The 15,989-nt window shown below is 41.6% G+C and overlaps 1 protein-coding gene and 1 pseudogene across 1 annotated transcript; both read right to left on the reverse strand.

Moving 5' to 3' along the window:
• Window positions 1-4,832: 4,832 nt before the first annotated feature.
• On the reverse strand, window positions 4,833-6,454 carry LOC139786328 (UBX domain-containing protein 7-like; annotated as a pseudogene).
• A 7,317-nt stretch (window positions 6,455-13,771) lies between these two features.
• Window positions 13,772-14,782, reverse strand: LOC139786330 (uncharacterized). Its single transcript, XM_071725502.1, has one exon. It carries the CDS (start codon window positions 14,780-14,782, stop codon window positions 13,772-13,774), a length of 1,011 nt encoding a protein of 336 aa, XP_071581603.1.
• Between the last annotated feature and the right edge of the window lie 1,207 nt (window positions 14,783-15,989).

The raw sequence follows: 15,989 nt of genomic DNA on the forward strand, positions 1-15,989 counted from the left end.
CGTACGTATGTACATACGTGTGTACATGCATACACACAGGAACATATCAATTGTACTGCTTAAAAAAGCGATTACTCAATTTACTTTTTTTTTTTAGTAAGTAACGGTTGTCTTTAAGAAAGAATATTTTCTTGATGATAGTCTTAAAATGTACAAATTTTAGAAAGAGTCTTTATCATGTACTCAAAAGAAGAATTTATACTCCTTCAAAGAACATAATAAAATTTTATCAAAGAAAAGTCAAAATAATAAATAAAGTAATATGAGGACCCTCGAGATTAAAATAGGAGAAGTCAAGGCTATGAGGGTCAGACGCAGATCACAGTGCGTAATATCAGAAATAACTGATTTATTCGTCGTTTTGATACATTACATCGATCCGTACGTTTCGGCTCAGTTTTGAGCCATCTTCAGCGGTAGTTACAGAAATTAAGTTACACGTTCTCCGTACCGTATGGTGAGTATACTGATTCAAAGTATCAGAAAAATAGACCAATTGATCCATATCTGTAAATTTGTTCAATTAATGTTGAGATATTAAAAAGATCCCTTAGGAAACTCACCATTCGGTCTGAAAAACGTGGAATACAGAGCCATGTACATAATGAATACTCTCTGCGAGAAGACTTGACGATCTTATCGACACGACACATGCACAGCAATGATATGAAAATAATATCAAACGGCCAATTTCGAGCTAATACCAGATGTTAGAAAAAAATATTTAATACATTCAATAATTGTATACAGACTTGTTTACGTTTCGTGCCTTACTTGGCCTTCTTCAGAACAATAAAAAAATATAAAAAAAAACGCATTACAATATATCGCATTATTCTACGAACAAAACGAATCAATTCGATTCAACGCCACAATTTACATTAATCCGGTCTCACCCAAGTAATTGGACAATTAGTCATATTGAAGTCAGAAATATGTTGTCAATTAATCGTCAATCTGCACGCCGAATCGGTCGTTTCCCTCGCTGCATGACACTTATGCGTCCATGAAACCCGTATAGATGTGAGATCCTTTGTCGCCAGACCATCTTAGTGGCAAATAAGCGGTCGATGAAACAAGGAACTAGGGTGAATTCCTTCCATCGTCTCACAAAGCGTGTGTTCGTCGCGAAGGATAACAGACGACTGAGACAATACCCGCATCGCAAGGGCAACCAATGGTTATTGTGCATATTCGATTAATTTGTATTTAAGAAGCCCAAATTTAACATTTAAGTCGATTGATGTCGATATTCATGCATTTTTTACCTTAATTTTACCTGTGTTGCACATCACCCCAAGAAAATTTAAAAATGTAAAACAGACGTTTTTGAAAACTCAAAGAATTTTTAGGAAAAATTTAAAATTTTGAAAATCTAATCACGCAGAATTGTAGTATTTTCCTTTCTCTACATTATACAGCCATGATATATTCAAGAATTTGATTTTTGGATATGTTTTCCGAGCAACGAGTGAACGTGTTGCACATCACCCCACACAACCCTACGCTGTTCATTTTGAATGACAAGATATTCAATATTGAGTACACATACAGTGGAGACAACGTACACTGCCCGTCATTAATTTGTTCCATTTCCCTAGCAAATTTATATAGGATGTGTTACATATCCTATAGGAACTTGCTAGGGAGATGGAACGAATTAATGACGGGCAGTGTACAGTTGATGCACACGGGAAGTTCGAATCGTCTATATAGATGATGAGAATACTTGTGACAATTTTCAACTGAAAAGTATATATGTTATCGGCCAAACCCGATTTCAGGATGAACTAATTTTTCCTGTTTAGCCTAAGAAAAACTAATTTGTGTAAGAATGATATTTAGGTAGGAGTGCACAGAGGGACGGGGCTTCGTAAAGCCCCGTAATAAAGCTCCATAATAAAGCTTCCACATAAAAAAAGACAAAACTTGAGAGCTTAGAGACTATCAAAGTTAACAGTACTACATAGAAGTTGAACTGGTTAATCATAACGCGCTTTGGATGGACTAGTTCAGCCTAGGAAAAATTGGTTTATCCTGAAATCGGGTTTGGTCGGTAACACATACATGAGTTCCGCGTTTTTTCGATAATGTTTCTATTGACGTTTTTATAGAATCCAGATTGTCTTATTAGTCTTGATACAATGTGACTGATGGATGTGCCTTTATACAGACCATATAATGTCCTTCATTGATTTTGACAAAATTGTCGCATTGTGCTAAAGAAAAGCAGATATTTACGTTTTATAGGCATTCTATGAGATAATCCCATTACGATTGCGGGATAATTCGTGTGATGTCTTAAAAACGTATTTTGGACGTATATTTTAATATCCTCTCGATATCTTCTAAAAATCTTGGGACATCGTAAGGACCTTTTTAAGACGTTTGCAAGATTGTCCTATTGCGGTAAAAAAAAAACAGACTTTTATGGTCTTATGGGCGTTCCATGAGACAATCCTATTATTACCCACACAGCACACTTTATCTGAGGGACGTCCTACAGACATCATTTTGGGATATCTCAATAACCGTAGGACATCCCAAAATGGTCTCAGATATCCGGTGGATATCCAGTGGATGCACAAGTGTCCGGCTATTTAGATCTTGCAGACATCTTAGATGACGGTCCACAGGATATCCAAGGCAGATCGAAAAATATCGCAAGATATTAATTATACACTCGCGATATCGTATGGATATCGTATGGATATTTTATATACAATGAAATTATGGTTTAACCAGAAAGGGGATAATCGTACAATCGTGGACAGAAATATTGTTTCTCTTTTGTGATAAATTTCGGAACGTGATTCGTCTTGTTTAATAAAAGAATTCTTCCATTGGAAAATAAATTGTAAAATTAAATAAACACATTCCGAAATTTATCACAAAAGAGAAACAATATTTCTGTCCACGATGTACATGAAAAAATAAGTATATTGTACATTGCATATTAAATCTTTATTTATTAAAAGAATATAGTTTTTAAACAAAGTACCTCTAATTTAAAAAAAAATACAATCAGTAAAAATAAAAATACATATTACACGAGTCTGAAAAAGCTTTCGACCCGAGGTGCACACGATATTTTTCACAACACCTTTACGGAAATGTTCGACTTCCATGCCTGTAGAAAGGAGCGAGAGTGGCCAATTTCACGCCAGGGCTTACTTTCCTCCCTAGGGAAGAAAATTTATACTTTTCACCCGGTATAGCGGGCGGAAAGTAAGCCCTGGCGTGAAATTGGCCACTTTCGCCTCTCTCTACAGGGATGGAAGTCGAACATTTTTCCGTGGAGGTGTTGTGAAAAACATTTTGTACACCGTACAAAAATAGAGGTACATATATAAAGTACTTTTAAATTTTAACACTTTTTGTAAAAAAATAACAGCAATAAATGTAATGTTGCTGATTACCACAGGAAACATACGGTCTCGGCTTTTTCACAAGTGACTAAGTCCTTTTTTTTACGTTACACAGATATGTCGAAACAAAGTATACTTTTACGTGGGGAAAATATTTAATTATGCAACAAGGATGGTCTTGTTCAAGAAGGAAAAAAAGAACGTTAGAAAAGGCGCTATTAAAATTTTTATGAAGGAACACTTGGTTTTTTCCTCCTCCGCCCGAGACCGTATGTTTTCTATCGCGCTACAATTAAAAATGTATTAATATACCGGTTATAACAATAGCGGCATCGGGGGGAAGCCTAGTGGTTTCTTATTGTCGGCGCTTAATTGCGGGTTGAAACATATTTGTAGAATAATGAGCTCGCCCACGTGTACGCTCGCACATACATGATATTCGCCTTTTTTGTGCGCTTCATGTTACCGGAAGCAGCGACGGTAAAAATAAACGCGGCGAAAAGGGTTACAAAGTGAGCACACCTCTCTCTTTCTCCCGTTCGTAAAAGGGAAATAATGATATAGAACGCACGGTCGGTCATTCGTTTCCACGAAAACAGTCAGTTTTCCCGCACTATTATGCGATAAACGTTGCGCTGACGCCGAGCACGATAATAAAAATAAAAAAAATAAAAATAAAAGGACATTGCGGTAACACATACATAGCATTGGATAACGCCCAGTTTAATGCTTGTTACTTCGAGTGTCATACGTGATAGAGAGAATTGCTATAGAATAATAGATTACTGCCTGTTTTATGTCACATACGATTTCCTTATAGAATATTGCAGTGTTCTCGAACTTTAAATCACATAGTGATTTGAGTACATATGAAGTACATATTTAAAACTAGCGAAAATAATCGTTTTCTTAAAAAGGATTGCACATAAGTAAACAAAAAAGAAATAGGAAAGTATGCATTTTTTACATGTCGTGTATCTAATGACGCTTATTTAGAACAAAAGGATAGGAAAATGTATTATAGTCACACGACTTGTTGGAAAGATTTAAAAATCTGAGTCCTCACTCGTAAGTTATCGTTTGCACAGAAAAATGTACTTACAAATTAAGCGTGATTTAAAATTCGAGAACACTGCAATCGTTCAAACATCTCGTGAATACATTTTCAATTGAATAATACATTAAGACAAACAATTTTTACAGTGCGAACATGCAATTATCTTGTAAGTTATGTCAGACAGTAATCTCGATATTTCGGATAGAAGATAATTAAAATAGACTTTATAAATTTTGTTAGAATGCATCTCGCGTTTAGAAAAGTAAACAAATAAGCTGCTCCTCCAGACACAACGTTTTAAATGCTCCGATAATCTAAATGTGAGTAATTCTAATTGTAAGTATATCAGCTCGTTGTGCAATAGCTAAAAAACGTAAGACAAAAGAAAAATAGGCGTTTAACGGTCACTGTAAAATTGATTGCGTGTGACATACACTTAACTAAAGGTTCTTATTTCCTAATATGAAACTTTCCTTACGAGAATAATACCTATCCGAAATAATACTTAATATTTTGCTAACGCGATTATCTACATATAACACTAAAATTAAAGATTTTTGGTTTCTTTTTGCATTACGCTAAACCATATTTCAAAATGTAAAATTTAAATACTAAAACTTTTTCTAATTTTATTTGATCAGCTATATTATTTCGTTTTGGCGGCGTTTTCGTAGGAAAACTATTCCAATCCTTGGAAGAGTCAGATGTAACTTGTGAACTTTCGGGAGATGCATGTGTGCTTAATGCATCATTTAAATCAGATATCATACTGTCCACAGTAATATTTTTGTAAGTTTTCATACATTCTCCCGTTCTAGGATCTACAATCACCAAATAAGGATATGCCATCACTTTGTAAAAATCTATATAACGTTTCCCGTCCGAAGTGTTAGACAAGACCTAAAATTAAAAGCAACAAATGTAACTCGATGAATCAGAACGTCAACTATAGAAAGTGACATGATATTCAGGTGACATGACATACTTGCCACAAGATAAAGTGATCCTTCACAATTTCTTGGATATGCTCGTTGGACCACACGTCTCTATTGAGAATCTGACAACAAAATTCCTGTGGATCCTAAACATTGACGAGCAGCCAACGATTTAAAGTTTTTGCGTGGTCCCGTGCTTCCATGAAGGAGCCTAAGAAGAAAATATCGCATGGTGGTCTAAATAGATCTTCCAGTCGCTTCGTTTTCTTTTGAGATATGTGCTTTGTGCCAGTTACTCTGCGAGTCATCTCTTCCTCTTGTCGTCCTACATTAATTACCAGCATGTAATAATAATAATAATAATAACTCATTAACTTCAACTTATATGCCAAGAAGTAGATTTGAAGAAACTTGGTTTAAAAACTTAACATCCTCATACCATCCATGCAACCATCCCACTCAATACACCTATTCTTAATTGTTCAGTACGTATACATATTCTAATTGATATAAGTTCTAGGACAAAATGCGTACGGGTTTCTGCCGCAAAATCACGGAATCTGTCATACACGTTGTTCGACAATTGTGACAATGAACAATATCGGCTCCGGAGGCACTGGCGTCTCACGCGTGGGTAATATAGGAACCCTCACGGGCGGCTCGGGATTCGCGTTCTCGGTCTCCGGCGGTCTGCCACCCTCGAACATCAGGCTAATTGCCATCTCCACGTTTCCATCGGCCAACGTCAGGTACTGCTGGGCCGTCGCCTCACTCTCGCCTAAACCAGAGGACACAAACATGAAAAACGCTCGGGTACGTCGGAACAGCATAATGTGCCTAACATTTACATCCTCGGCATTGTCGCGATTCACACACGGACTCGAAGAAAAGCACTGTGGCACTCGTATTCGCGATGCTGTCTGAGTCGCGCTATTTAACCTGAACGATAATTCTCGCGCTGACGCACGGACGATGTAACACTTACCCGTCACCTCGATCACTTGGATGATTGGGCGGTGATACCGCGCAAGATGAATGCCGATCGTTGACTTTGAACACTGAAGGAAAATAACTCGTGTCGCGATTACTCGTTGTTAACGTGCACATTGACAAGATGTCCGACCGCCGACGTCCGACTTCGTGTTCGTAGCTTCGTGCGCTTCGTGCCCGATCGACTCTCATCGGGGCGACTTCGGCTCGCCTATGCGCGCTTATCAACACGCCGCCTTCGGACTTAGCCGATTCGGCGTCGTCGGTGAAAGCAACACGCCGCGAGCGGACTTTATCTTCTGATCCGTATTAATTTATATATTCTGAGTAGTATATACGAGAATTTACGAAAAATAATATACTACTGTAAGATATTACAACTACATCCTGAGAATTTACAAAAAATAATGTATACATATATCCTAAAGGATATATATCCTTCAGAAGATCTCGTAAGATATCTTATGCAAAGCCAACGGATATGGCAGAATATTTAGATATCGTGAGATCATAATAGGATATCTCACGATATCCTATTGGAATATCCCGGGATCACCTGCTGTGATATCTGTGGGATCGTATTTGGAAATCTGGACCAATTTGGGATATCCTCAGGATACAGTGTGCTGTGTGGGTAATAATAGGATTGTCTCATGGAACGCCCATAAGACCATAAATGTCTGTTTTTTTTACCGCAATAGGACAATCTTGCAAACGTTTTAAAAAGGTCCTTACGATGTCCCAAGATTTTTAGAAGATATCAAGAGGATATTAAAATATACATCCAAAATACGTTTTTAAGACATCACACGAATTATCCCGCAATCGTAATGGGATTATCTCATAGAATGCCTATAAAACGTAAATATCTGCTTTTCTTTAGCACAATGCGACAATTTTGTCAAAATCAATGAAGGACATTATATGGTCTGTATAAAGGCACATCCATCAGTCACATTGTATCAAGACTAATAAGACAATCTGGATTCTATAAAAACGTCAATAGAAACATTATCGAAAAAACGCGGAACTCATGTATGTGTTACCGACCAAACCCGATTTCAGGATAAACCAATTTTTCCTAGGCTGAACTAGTCCATCCAAAGCGCGTTATGATTAACCAGTTCAACTTCTATGTAGTACTGTTAACTTTGATAGTCTCTAAGCTCTCAAGTTTTGTCTTTTTTTATGTGGAAGCTTTATTATGGAGCTTTATTACGGGGCTTTACGAAGCCCCGTCCCTCTGTGCACTCCTACCTAAATATCATTCTTACACAAACTAGTTTTTCTTAGGCTAAACAGGAAAAATTAGTTTATCCTGAAATCGGGTTTGGCCGGTAACATATATACTTTTCAGCTGAAAATTGTCACAAGTATTCTCATCATCTATATAGACGATTCGAACTTCCCGTGTGCATCAACTGTACACTGCCCGTCATTAATTCGTTCCATCTCCCTATCAAGTTCCTATAGGATATGTAACACATCCTATATAAATTTGCTAGGGAAATGGAACAAATTAATGACGGGCAGTGTACGTTGTCTCCACTGTATGTGTACTCAATATTGAATATCTTGTCATTCAAAATGAACAGCGTACCTACTATTAAGGAGGTATACAAATAGTACACAAAGAAAGTTTCTTCGCATACAGATAAGATATACAATTGAGATAATAAAATTAAAAAATAGACAGGTATAAGGGCTTCCTAAAAAAAAAATGATATTGTATCCAGTAATTAGTCAAAATACGAATATATTATTGAAAAGTACATTATATTATTGCACATTACGTATCAATACGTACATTGCACATACATATTAGTTACATATTTAAAAAAGTAATAACAATTTTAAGAATTACAAGTAATTCTATATGTACTTTTATCCATTTATATAGATATAATTAAATTGTCATTCACTGTCAATTTAATTTGGCGTATATATGTATATTATGTAAGTACTCTAAATAAAATTAATATAGTACACAACACGCTTTTAATATAGTTAATTACATCACTCAATTAGCAAGAATCAAAAGATCTGACATTTCAACAGCATCCAAATACATTTTACTAACAATGAGATCAACACATGTCCAATTATATGTGTGTGTATATATATATATATATATATATATATATATATATATATATATCTCACACTACGCCTAACTTGTAATCATTTCTTTTATATCAGATAACACTTCTTTATATGTCAAATAAATATAAATACTTATGTTAAAGATATCTCCATTCATTCTTTAATTTAAGACCTCACCCCCACCACTCATCTCCCTCTCGAAATTGCACGAGGTCCGATCCTGAGTTAAAGGAATTAAATTCCTTGACTCGAAAGAGGACCGACGATCGCACCGCTCACGGAAGGCGTCTTAGCTTCCCTACGGACGTTGACCCTTCCTGAGTCAGAAAAGTGCGTTCGGCTCGCGCCACGCGCCTCAGAGCGCGTACCTGCGAGCAGTATTCTTAAGCGTCTAGTTGCGTCCTTCCTTACCCCGACCCCTCTGGTTAGCCTTTCCTTCGCTTCCCAGATTTCCTTATCCTAATCCCGGGGTTGGACGTAACAATGCATACGAAAAATGTTTTAAATGTATTCAAGAAGGATATTTTATTGAAAACTGAATGAGAGACATTTCCTGATATAAACATTTACAAAAAGATAGTTTCCTGTTGTTTGAGATCACGAGTGCATCGTAGCGTGCATCGGTCTCGTCAAATGAAAGGGCACAATGCGCGTGCCTTCTCTGTATTATAAGTTTATCGTTTCAATAAAATCCTAATCCTAATATGTAAGTTCTGAATACTTTGCATTATAACGTGGGTTTCTCTAAAGTCATTTCGCAATCGATAACTTTCAAGACGTTTCCAGAACGCTGTTTTCATGTCCTTGCGCGATGGAGAAACCTACGCTATAAACAGTCACCGGTGTGACAAACAACAACATTGCTAACGGCCGGTTGGCAATGTTTCGTCTCGCGTCGACGCGATGCGGTGACGTAGGCAGCCGATTGCCAATCAGGTGCGACTCAATGCGTGTCATAGCCCTTTGCCGCCAATTACAAGGGAAAATCGGAGGTCACCGCCAACGCTTCGAAACAATTGGTTATTGCGAGAAGAAGCTCCCGTATAAAAGAGCTTGCTTCGTCGCGCACCGGGCTTTTTGTCGAAAGTCAATCGCATAGAATCAACGCTTGCTAAACCGCTTAACTACGCTAGGTAACACCGCTGTGTACACCGCCTTGAGTTCGCTCCTCGCTATCGCGCTTCGCGAACCCGCTTTCTCCACCGCTGCATGCCGTACTAACGTCTGTGCGAGCGTTTACGGCTTCTTGCTTTTCTAAAAGTAAAGGAACACTGTACCCATTGTATATATTGAGACTTTATTGTAATATACTTATTTTATGGGACTTATACGTATTTGACTAGTGTGAACCGCTTTCCTCGTGGTCGTCTTCCTCGCGCCATCAATCGCGCATCCGCGCACTCTCGCACACATTCTGGTCCTTCGAGCCGGATCATCGCCGGCAACCGCGAACGGGAGTGCCTGAAAAGAGAAGACACCATGAGTCTTGACCAGAGCGCTATGCTGAACAGCCAACACGAACTCTTCGTACGCATCTCCAGAGCCGTCGACAATCTGAAGAAGATGGGTCAGGCGAACATCACCCTCTCTGCCATCGAGACTTGCATTCGCATCCTCGACGACCATTGGGCAAAGTTCGAGAGTCAGCATGACCTAATTCGAGCCTGCTACAAGGACCGCTACGCTGAGAGTGAGTAGCCAAATCAGACTTACTCGACCAAGCCGAGAGTACTTACGTGCTTCAGCGTAGCGTCCTGTCCGAACTGGCGAATCGCTACAAAACCGCGTCAGCTTCCACGTCTTCCACGCCGCCAGAGCAGGGGGGCGACCGCGCGTCGAGAACCTCGCTGCCCCGTATAAACTTGCCGAAATTTTCGGGTGCCTACGAGGATTGGCCGTCCTTCCGCGATCTCTTTCAGTCGGTCATCGGCGACAATTCGTCCATCTCGCACGTTGAACGGCTGCATTATCTTCGCTCGTGCCTCCAAGGGTCAGCTGAAAATTTGATACGGTCGTTAACAATCACTGGCGAAAATTACAATCGCGCGTGGGCGATCCTCTGCAAACACTACGAAAATAAGAGGGAGCTGATACGCTCCAACTTCGCCACGTTTACCGCCGTGGCGAAGATGAAAGCCGCTACCGCCGATGAGCTCAGCCGCGTCCATAACGCTGTCATTTCCGCCGTCAACGCTCAGGAGAGCATAGGAAGACCCATTGACTCGCACGGCATGGATCTGTTCAACCACCTCGTCGTTGAACTGTTCGACTCGCGAACGCGTCTGGAGTGGGAATCCTCCTCGGGAGACTCCTTCGAACCGCCGAGTCACGACACTCTGATGAACTTCATCACAAGACGGATTCTCACGTTGAACGCCGCGAACCCGAAGAACACTGTTACAAACTCAAGTGAGCCATCACGTTTCGCAAAAACGCACGCCGCGCAGCGCACAGAGCCTTCACAGTGTCCACTCTGCCCAGAAAAGCACTCACTCATGGGGTGCCCTGAATTCATCGCCAGTGAACGACTGTCAGTGGCCGAGACCAACAAGCTGTGCTTTAATTGTCTCGGCAACCATTTGGTGGCACGGTGTCAGTCCACCAGGAACTGCATGACGTGTAATTCGCGTCACCACTCGATGCTCCACGACGCATACGTCTCCGAGCCGCAACCCGCCGCTGAAGTCAGCGCGCTTTCCGCCGTCGGAAAGGCCGACGATCGCAAAGCGATCCTCCTCGCGACCGCGCGCGTGATTGTTGCCGACCGTCACGGAAATCCACACGAGGTTCGAGCTCTCATCGACCAAGGCTCCGAAGTGTCGATCGTGTCGGAGTCCCTGGTGCAGCGACTGCGCCTGCCGCGATCGCGCACCCGAATGTCAATCTTCGGTATCAGCGGCTCACAATCCGGATCCACTCGGGGCAAGGTGTCGTTGAGCCTCACGTCTTCGACCACCGGAGCCGCGCTCACCGCGCCGTCGCGTTCGTGCTTCCGCGTCTCTCCCTGTACCAGGGCTCCGCAGTCAAGTGCGACACAACGTGGCCTCATCTACAGGGGCTCCCGCTAGCCGATCCTCGTTTCGCCGCCAACGATCCAGTCGAGCTGCTTCTAGGCGCTGAGGTGTGCTCGACCATCCTGGAGGATGGTCTCCGCCGAGGCAAACCGCAAACGCCGATCGCGCAGAAAACCATCCTGGGATGGATTCTGTCAGGGGGCGGCGGTGCGACCTCTCTCCTTGGTCACCGCAGCTCACTCCATGCTCACTCCGCTTTCGTCAAGCCCTCTCCCGACCAAGAGGAGTGCGAGCGACACTCCGTGCGCACCCACGAGCGCACATTCGCTGGCCGGTCCGTCGTCCGACGGCCGGTCTCATCACCGCCGAAGAACCTCGCCGAAACCCGCAAGTCCGTTGACGATGTCGTGCCCGGAGAAGACCCGGTCGACGACGCGATCGCCGTACAACCCGACCTGCGCGAACCCTGCACGGCGGGCGGGCTCCCACGTGAACTGTCCGCGGCCGCTTTAGTCACCAACTTAACGCGACACGCTCGCAACACTTTGAACCTGTCCATAGCTCCAATCCTCTGGACCACAGGATCACGCATCCCGGCGGAAGACAGGCGTCGTTCAATCCGCCGTCGGGAAGATCGAACCGGAGACCGACACCCTCCCTCGAGGCTCCTCGCTACACCGTCTTCTACGCTACACCGCGCGGTGTCTGCGATGGCGACGCACCACCTCCCGCACCGACGATCACTGTCCGGACGATCAGGCGCGGATACTCACACCGGCAGAACAAGACCAGGCACTCAATCCACTACTTGGAGGAGATCAAGGCCATCACGGCCAACCGCACTGTGTCACACCGCAGCCAACTCCTGTGCGGCTTCCGGGGACCACCGACACCACCACCACCGTTGAGGATACGTGAGCCACAGAAAACCACCGGTTTCTCGCGTATCTTTTCTCGCGTTATTACTGTCCGCTTTCTCGCGCGTTTATCTCTGTTCATCTTCGTAAGTATATTTCTGTCCGTCTTTTCGCGATATTACTCACTTATCGCGTTTCACGGTGTGTCGATTCGCATTTATCGACTTACCGGTTGCACTTTGTCAGGTGCGTAGCCAACGCTTAATTGCTTATGGCCTTCTGCCACCACGTCCTGCGATCACGGTGCACTAAAATGTTCACTTCACCGATCACTGCACCCACGCGTCACACGGTAATTCACTCGCGTACTTACTTGCGTTTTCGCTGCTTACGATACGCCCGAAATCACGCTCGCGGCGAAACACGTGATCATTGCATGCTCCGCGCGTCGTCGCGTAGCGCCGTCGTGCCGTCGCTCGCGCGCGCCGCGATCCATCGCGCCCATCGATAATAATCAATGCAGCTACCGCGACACCTGATAGGCTTCCGTTTCCTGTCCGTCTCGTCACGTAAGGCCTAGGCGGGCGGGAATGTTTGAGATCACGAGTGCATCGTAGCGTGCATCGGTCTTGTCAAATGAAAGGGCACAATGTGCGTGCCTTCTCTGTATTATAAGTTCATCGTTTCAATAAAATCCTAATCCTAATATGTAAGTTCTGAATACTTTGCATTATAACGTGGGTTTCTCTAAAGTCATTTCGCAATCGATAACTTTCAAGACGTTTCCAGAACGCTGTTTTCATGTCCTTGCGCGATGGAGAAACCTACGCTATAAACAGTCACCGGTGTGACAAACAACAACATTGCTAACATAACGATGAGATTTCGCTCGATAAAACAATAGCAATATAAATACAAAAAACGGCTAATTTCGAGCACTTCAAGATGTTAAAAATGTATTAAATAATTTCGAAGTATACAGTCAGTCGACGTTTCGGCCTAACTTGGCCTTCTTCAGGACATTAAAATTCTAACCGGTAAACGCATTACAAAACTCTTCTTCGCTTACATTAAATGAATCAAATCACAAACGTTAATATTTAAAATATTTAGATCTCGCCGAGGTATGTGGAGAATTGGTCATAATGAAGTCAGAAGTAATAATCAAGAGTTCGTCAAGTTATCCGCCGATTCACTTTGTCGCACGGACCGTCTTAGTGGCAACTAAACCGAAAGTTAAACATTTATGAAATAACTACTAAATTAATAATTGAGTCTCAACTCGCGACAATCAAACTCACATAAGCGGTCAACCAACAACGACGTGGGTGAATTCCTTCCATCACATCTCAAAAGCGTGTGTTCGTCGCAAAAGATAACAGACGACTGAGGCAATACTCGCATCGCAAGGGCACAATAACCCATAGTTAATGTTGTTAGAAAACATTTAAGATAAACGATACAAAATATCGAAATAAGCATCGTTCAATAGTTCCGTGTCCTTGTTTAAATTTATACCATTTTTCTGCTCTTTAATATGAATCATTTCAGCAGTCAATCTCTTTTTATAATTATGTTCGATTTCTAAGATGCGTGCATTATCCCAGTCAAAAGAATGATTAAATTTTGTGGAATGCTCTGAGACAACCGAATGTTTTGACGCGTCCAATCTGATATTATTTTTATGTTCTCTTAATCTGGTTTGTAATTGTCTCTTAGTCTGACCGACGTAAGAGGCATCACAGTTCTTGCAGCAGATTTTGTAAATTACGTCATTGTTAGAAAAATGGGCATTCTTATCTTTCTGGACCTTAATAATATTACTGAGCTTATTTAGAATACGATATCCCATCAAATTCTCTGATTTATTAACCACTGAGGCAATAACTTCGGAAGTAGATTTTAAATAAAGTATAACAATGAAACTTTTCTTTTGTTGCGTACATTCCAAATCATTACTCGTATTACTCCTCTGTATCGATTGAAGTTTCTTCAGCCTTTTGTTAATATGTAAGAATATAAAGTCAATGGGATATCCATTCTCAAGCAATACGCTGATGACAAAAATTAAATTTTTATTGTAAAAGCTGGGATGAGACAACATAATTGCTCTATCTACCAGACTGTAAATTGTTCCTATTTTGTGTTGAATAGGATGATTCGAGAAGAAGGACAATAGCCTGCCAGAAAAAGTTTCTTTATGGAACCAGTCCGTTATTATCGCGTCGCCCCTCACAATCAACTTCAAATCCAAAAAACTAAGGCAGCCATTGTCCGCGTGCTCTATTGTAAATTTAAGTCTGTCATGATAATTATTAAAGTGATCCAATACATCCTGAATGCTATTCATAGGAATCTTCATGACGATGTCATCAACATATCGCCTGTATAACGATAATTGGATATCAAATGCGCCCAAAACCCTTTCCTCCAGATCCTCCATAACAATGTCGGCCATTGTCGGAGATAAAGGGGAGCCCATTGGAGATCCAAAGGTCTGTTTGTAAGTAACGCCGTTGAATGTGAAAAAAGTGGAAGTTAGAACAAATTTAACAGCAGTGATAAACTCCGCACGCGATAAACTTGTTTTAGTTTTTATAAACTTCCACCTCTTTTTTATGCCCTCAATAACCAATTCAGATGGAACATTCGTAAACAGTGACACCGCGTCCAATGAGATCAGCGTCTCCGATTTTTGCATTTTTATTTTCGATAGGTCAATACACAATTCGAAACTGTTGTTGACGTGGCTTTTTGGTTTAGGTAAACTATCAGCCAGAATTTTTTGTAAGAATGATGCTAGATTGTATAGAGCCGTGTTGACAGAGGAGACAATAATTCTAAAGGGAACGTTCTTTTTATGTATCTTTGGAAGACCATAAGCCTTTGGAAGTATAGAATCGCTAGAATGTAGAAAGAAGTATTCTTTCTTCGAAATATATTCCTTCTGTAGCCAATTCTTAATAAGAGTATTTAATTCCCTTTCAATTTTGGCAGATGGATTCCTTTTTACCACTTCATATGTATCTTTGTCACTGAGTAACATTGCTAACGGCCGGTTGGCAATGTTTCGTCTCGCGTCGACGCGATGCGGTGACGTAGGCAGCCGATTGCCAATCAGGTGCGACTCAATGCGTGTCATAGCCCTTTGCCGCCAATCACAAGGGAAAATCGGAGGTCACCGCCAACGCTTCGAAACAATTGGTTATTGCGAGAAGAAGCTCCCGTATAAAAGAGCTTGCTTCGTCACACACCGGGCTCTTTGTCGAAAGTCAATCGCATAGAATCAACGCTCGCTAAACCGCGTAACTACGCTAGGTAACACCGCTGTGTACACCGCCTTGAGTTCGCTCCTCGCTATCGCGCTTCGCGAACCCGCTTTCTCCACCGCTGCATGCCGTACTAAGATCTGTGCGAGCGTTTACGGCTTCTTGCTTTTCTAAAAGTAAAGGAACACTGTACCCATTGTATATATTGAGACTTTATTGTAATATACTTATTTTATTGGACTTATACGTATTTGACTTGTGTGAACCGCTTTCCTCGTGGTCGTCTTCCTCGCGCCATCAATCGCGCATCCGCGCACTCTCGCACACACCTGTCCTTACCATCATACAGGCATATCTTGTTTAGAAGAATTAAATTACATTTGGTATATTTGGATA

The sequence above is a fragment of the Temnothorax nylanderi genome, unplaced genomic scaffold, assembly GCF_030848795.1.
Source record: "Temnothorax nylanderi isolate EJ_2023f unplaced genomic scaffold, tnyl_v1.0 TNYL_tig1008_pilon, whole genome shotgun sequence".
NCBI classification, from domain to species: domain Eukaryota; kingdom Metazoa; phylum Arthropoda; class Insecta; order Hymenoptera; family Formicidae; genus Temnothorax; species Temnothorax nylanderi.

Bases quoted from the DNA above. Each gene is read 5' to 3' on its own strand.
- LOC139786330 (XM_071725502.1), bottom strand. From the start codon at position 14,782: ATGGCCGACATTGTTATGGAGGATCTGGAGGAAAGGGTTTTGGGCGCA.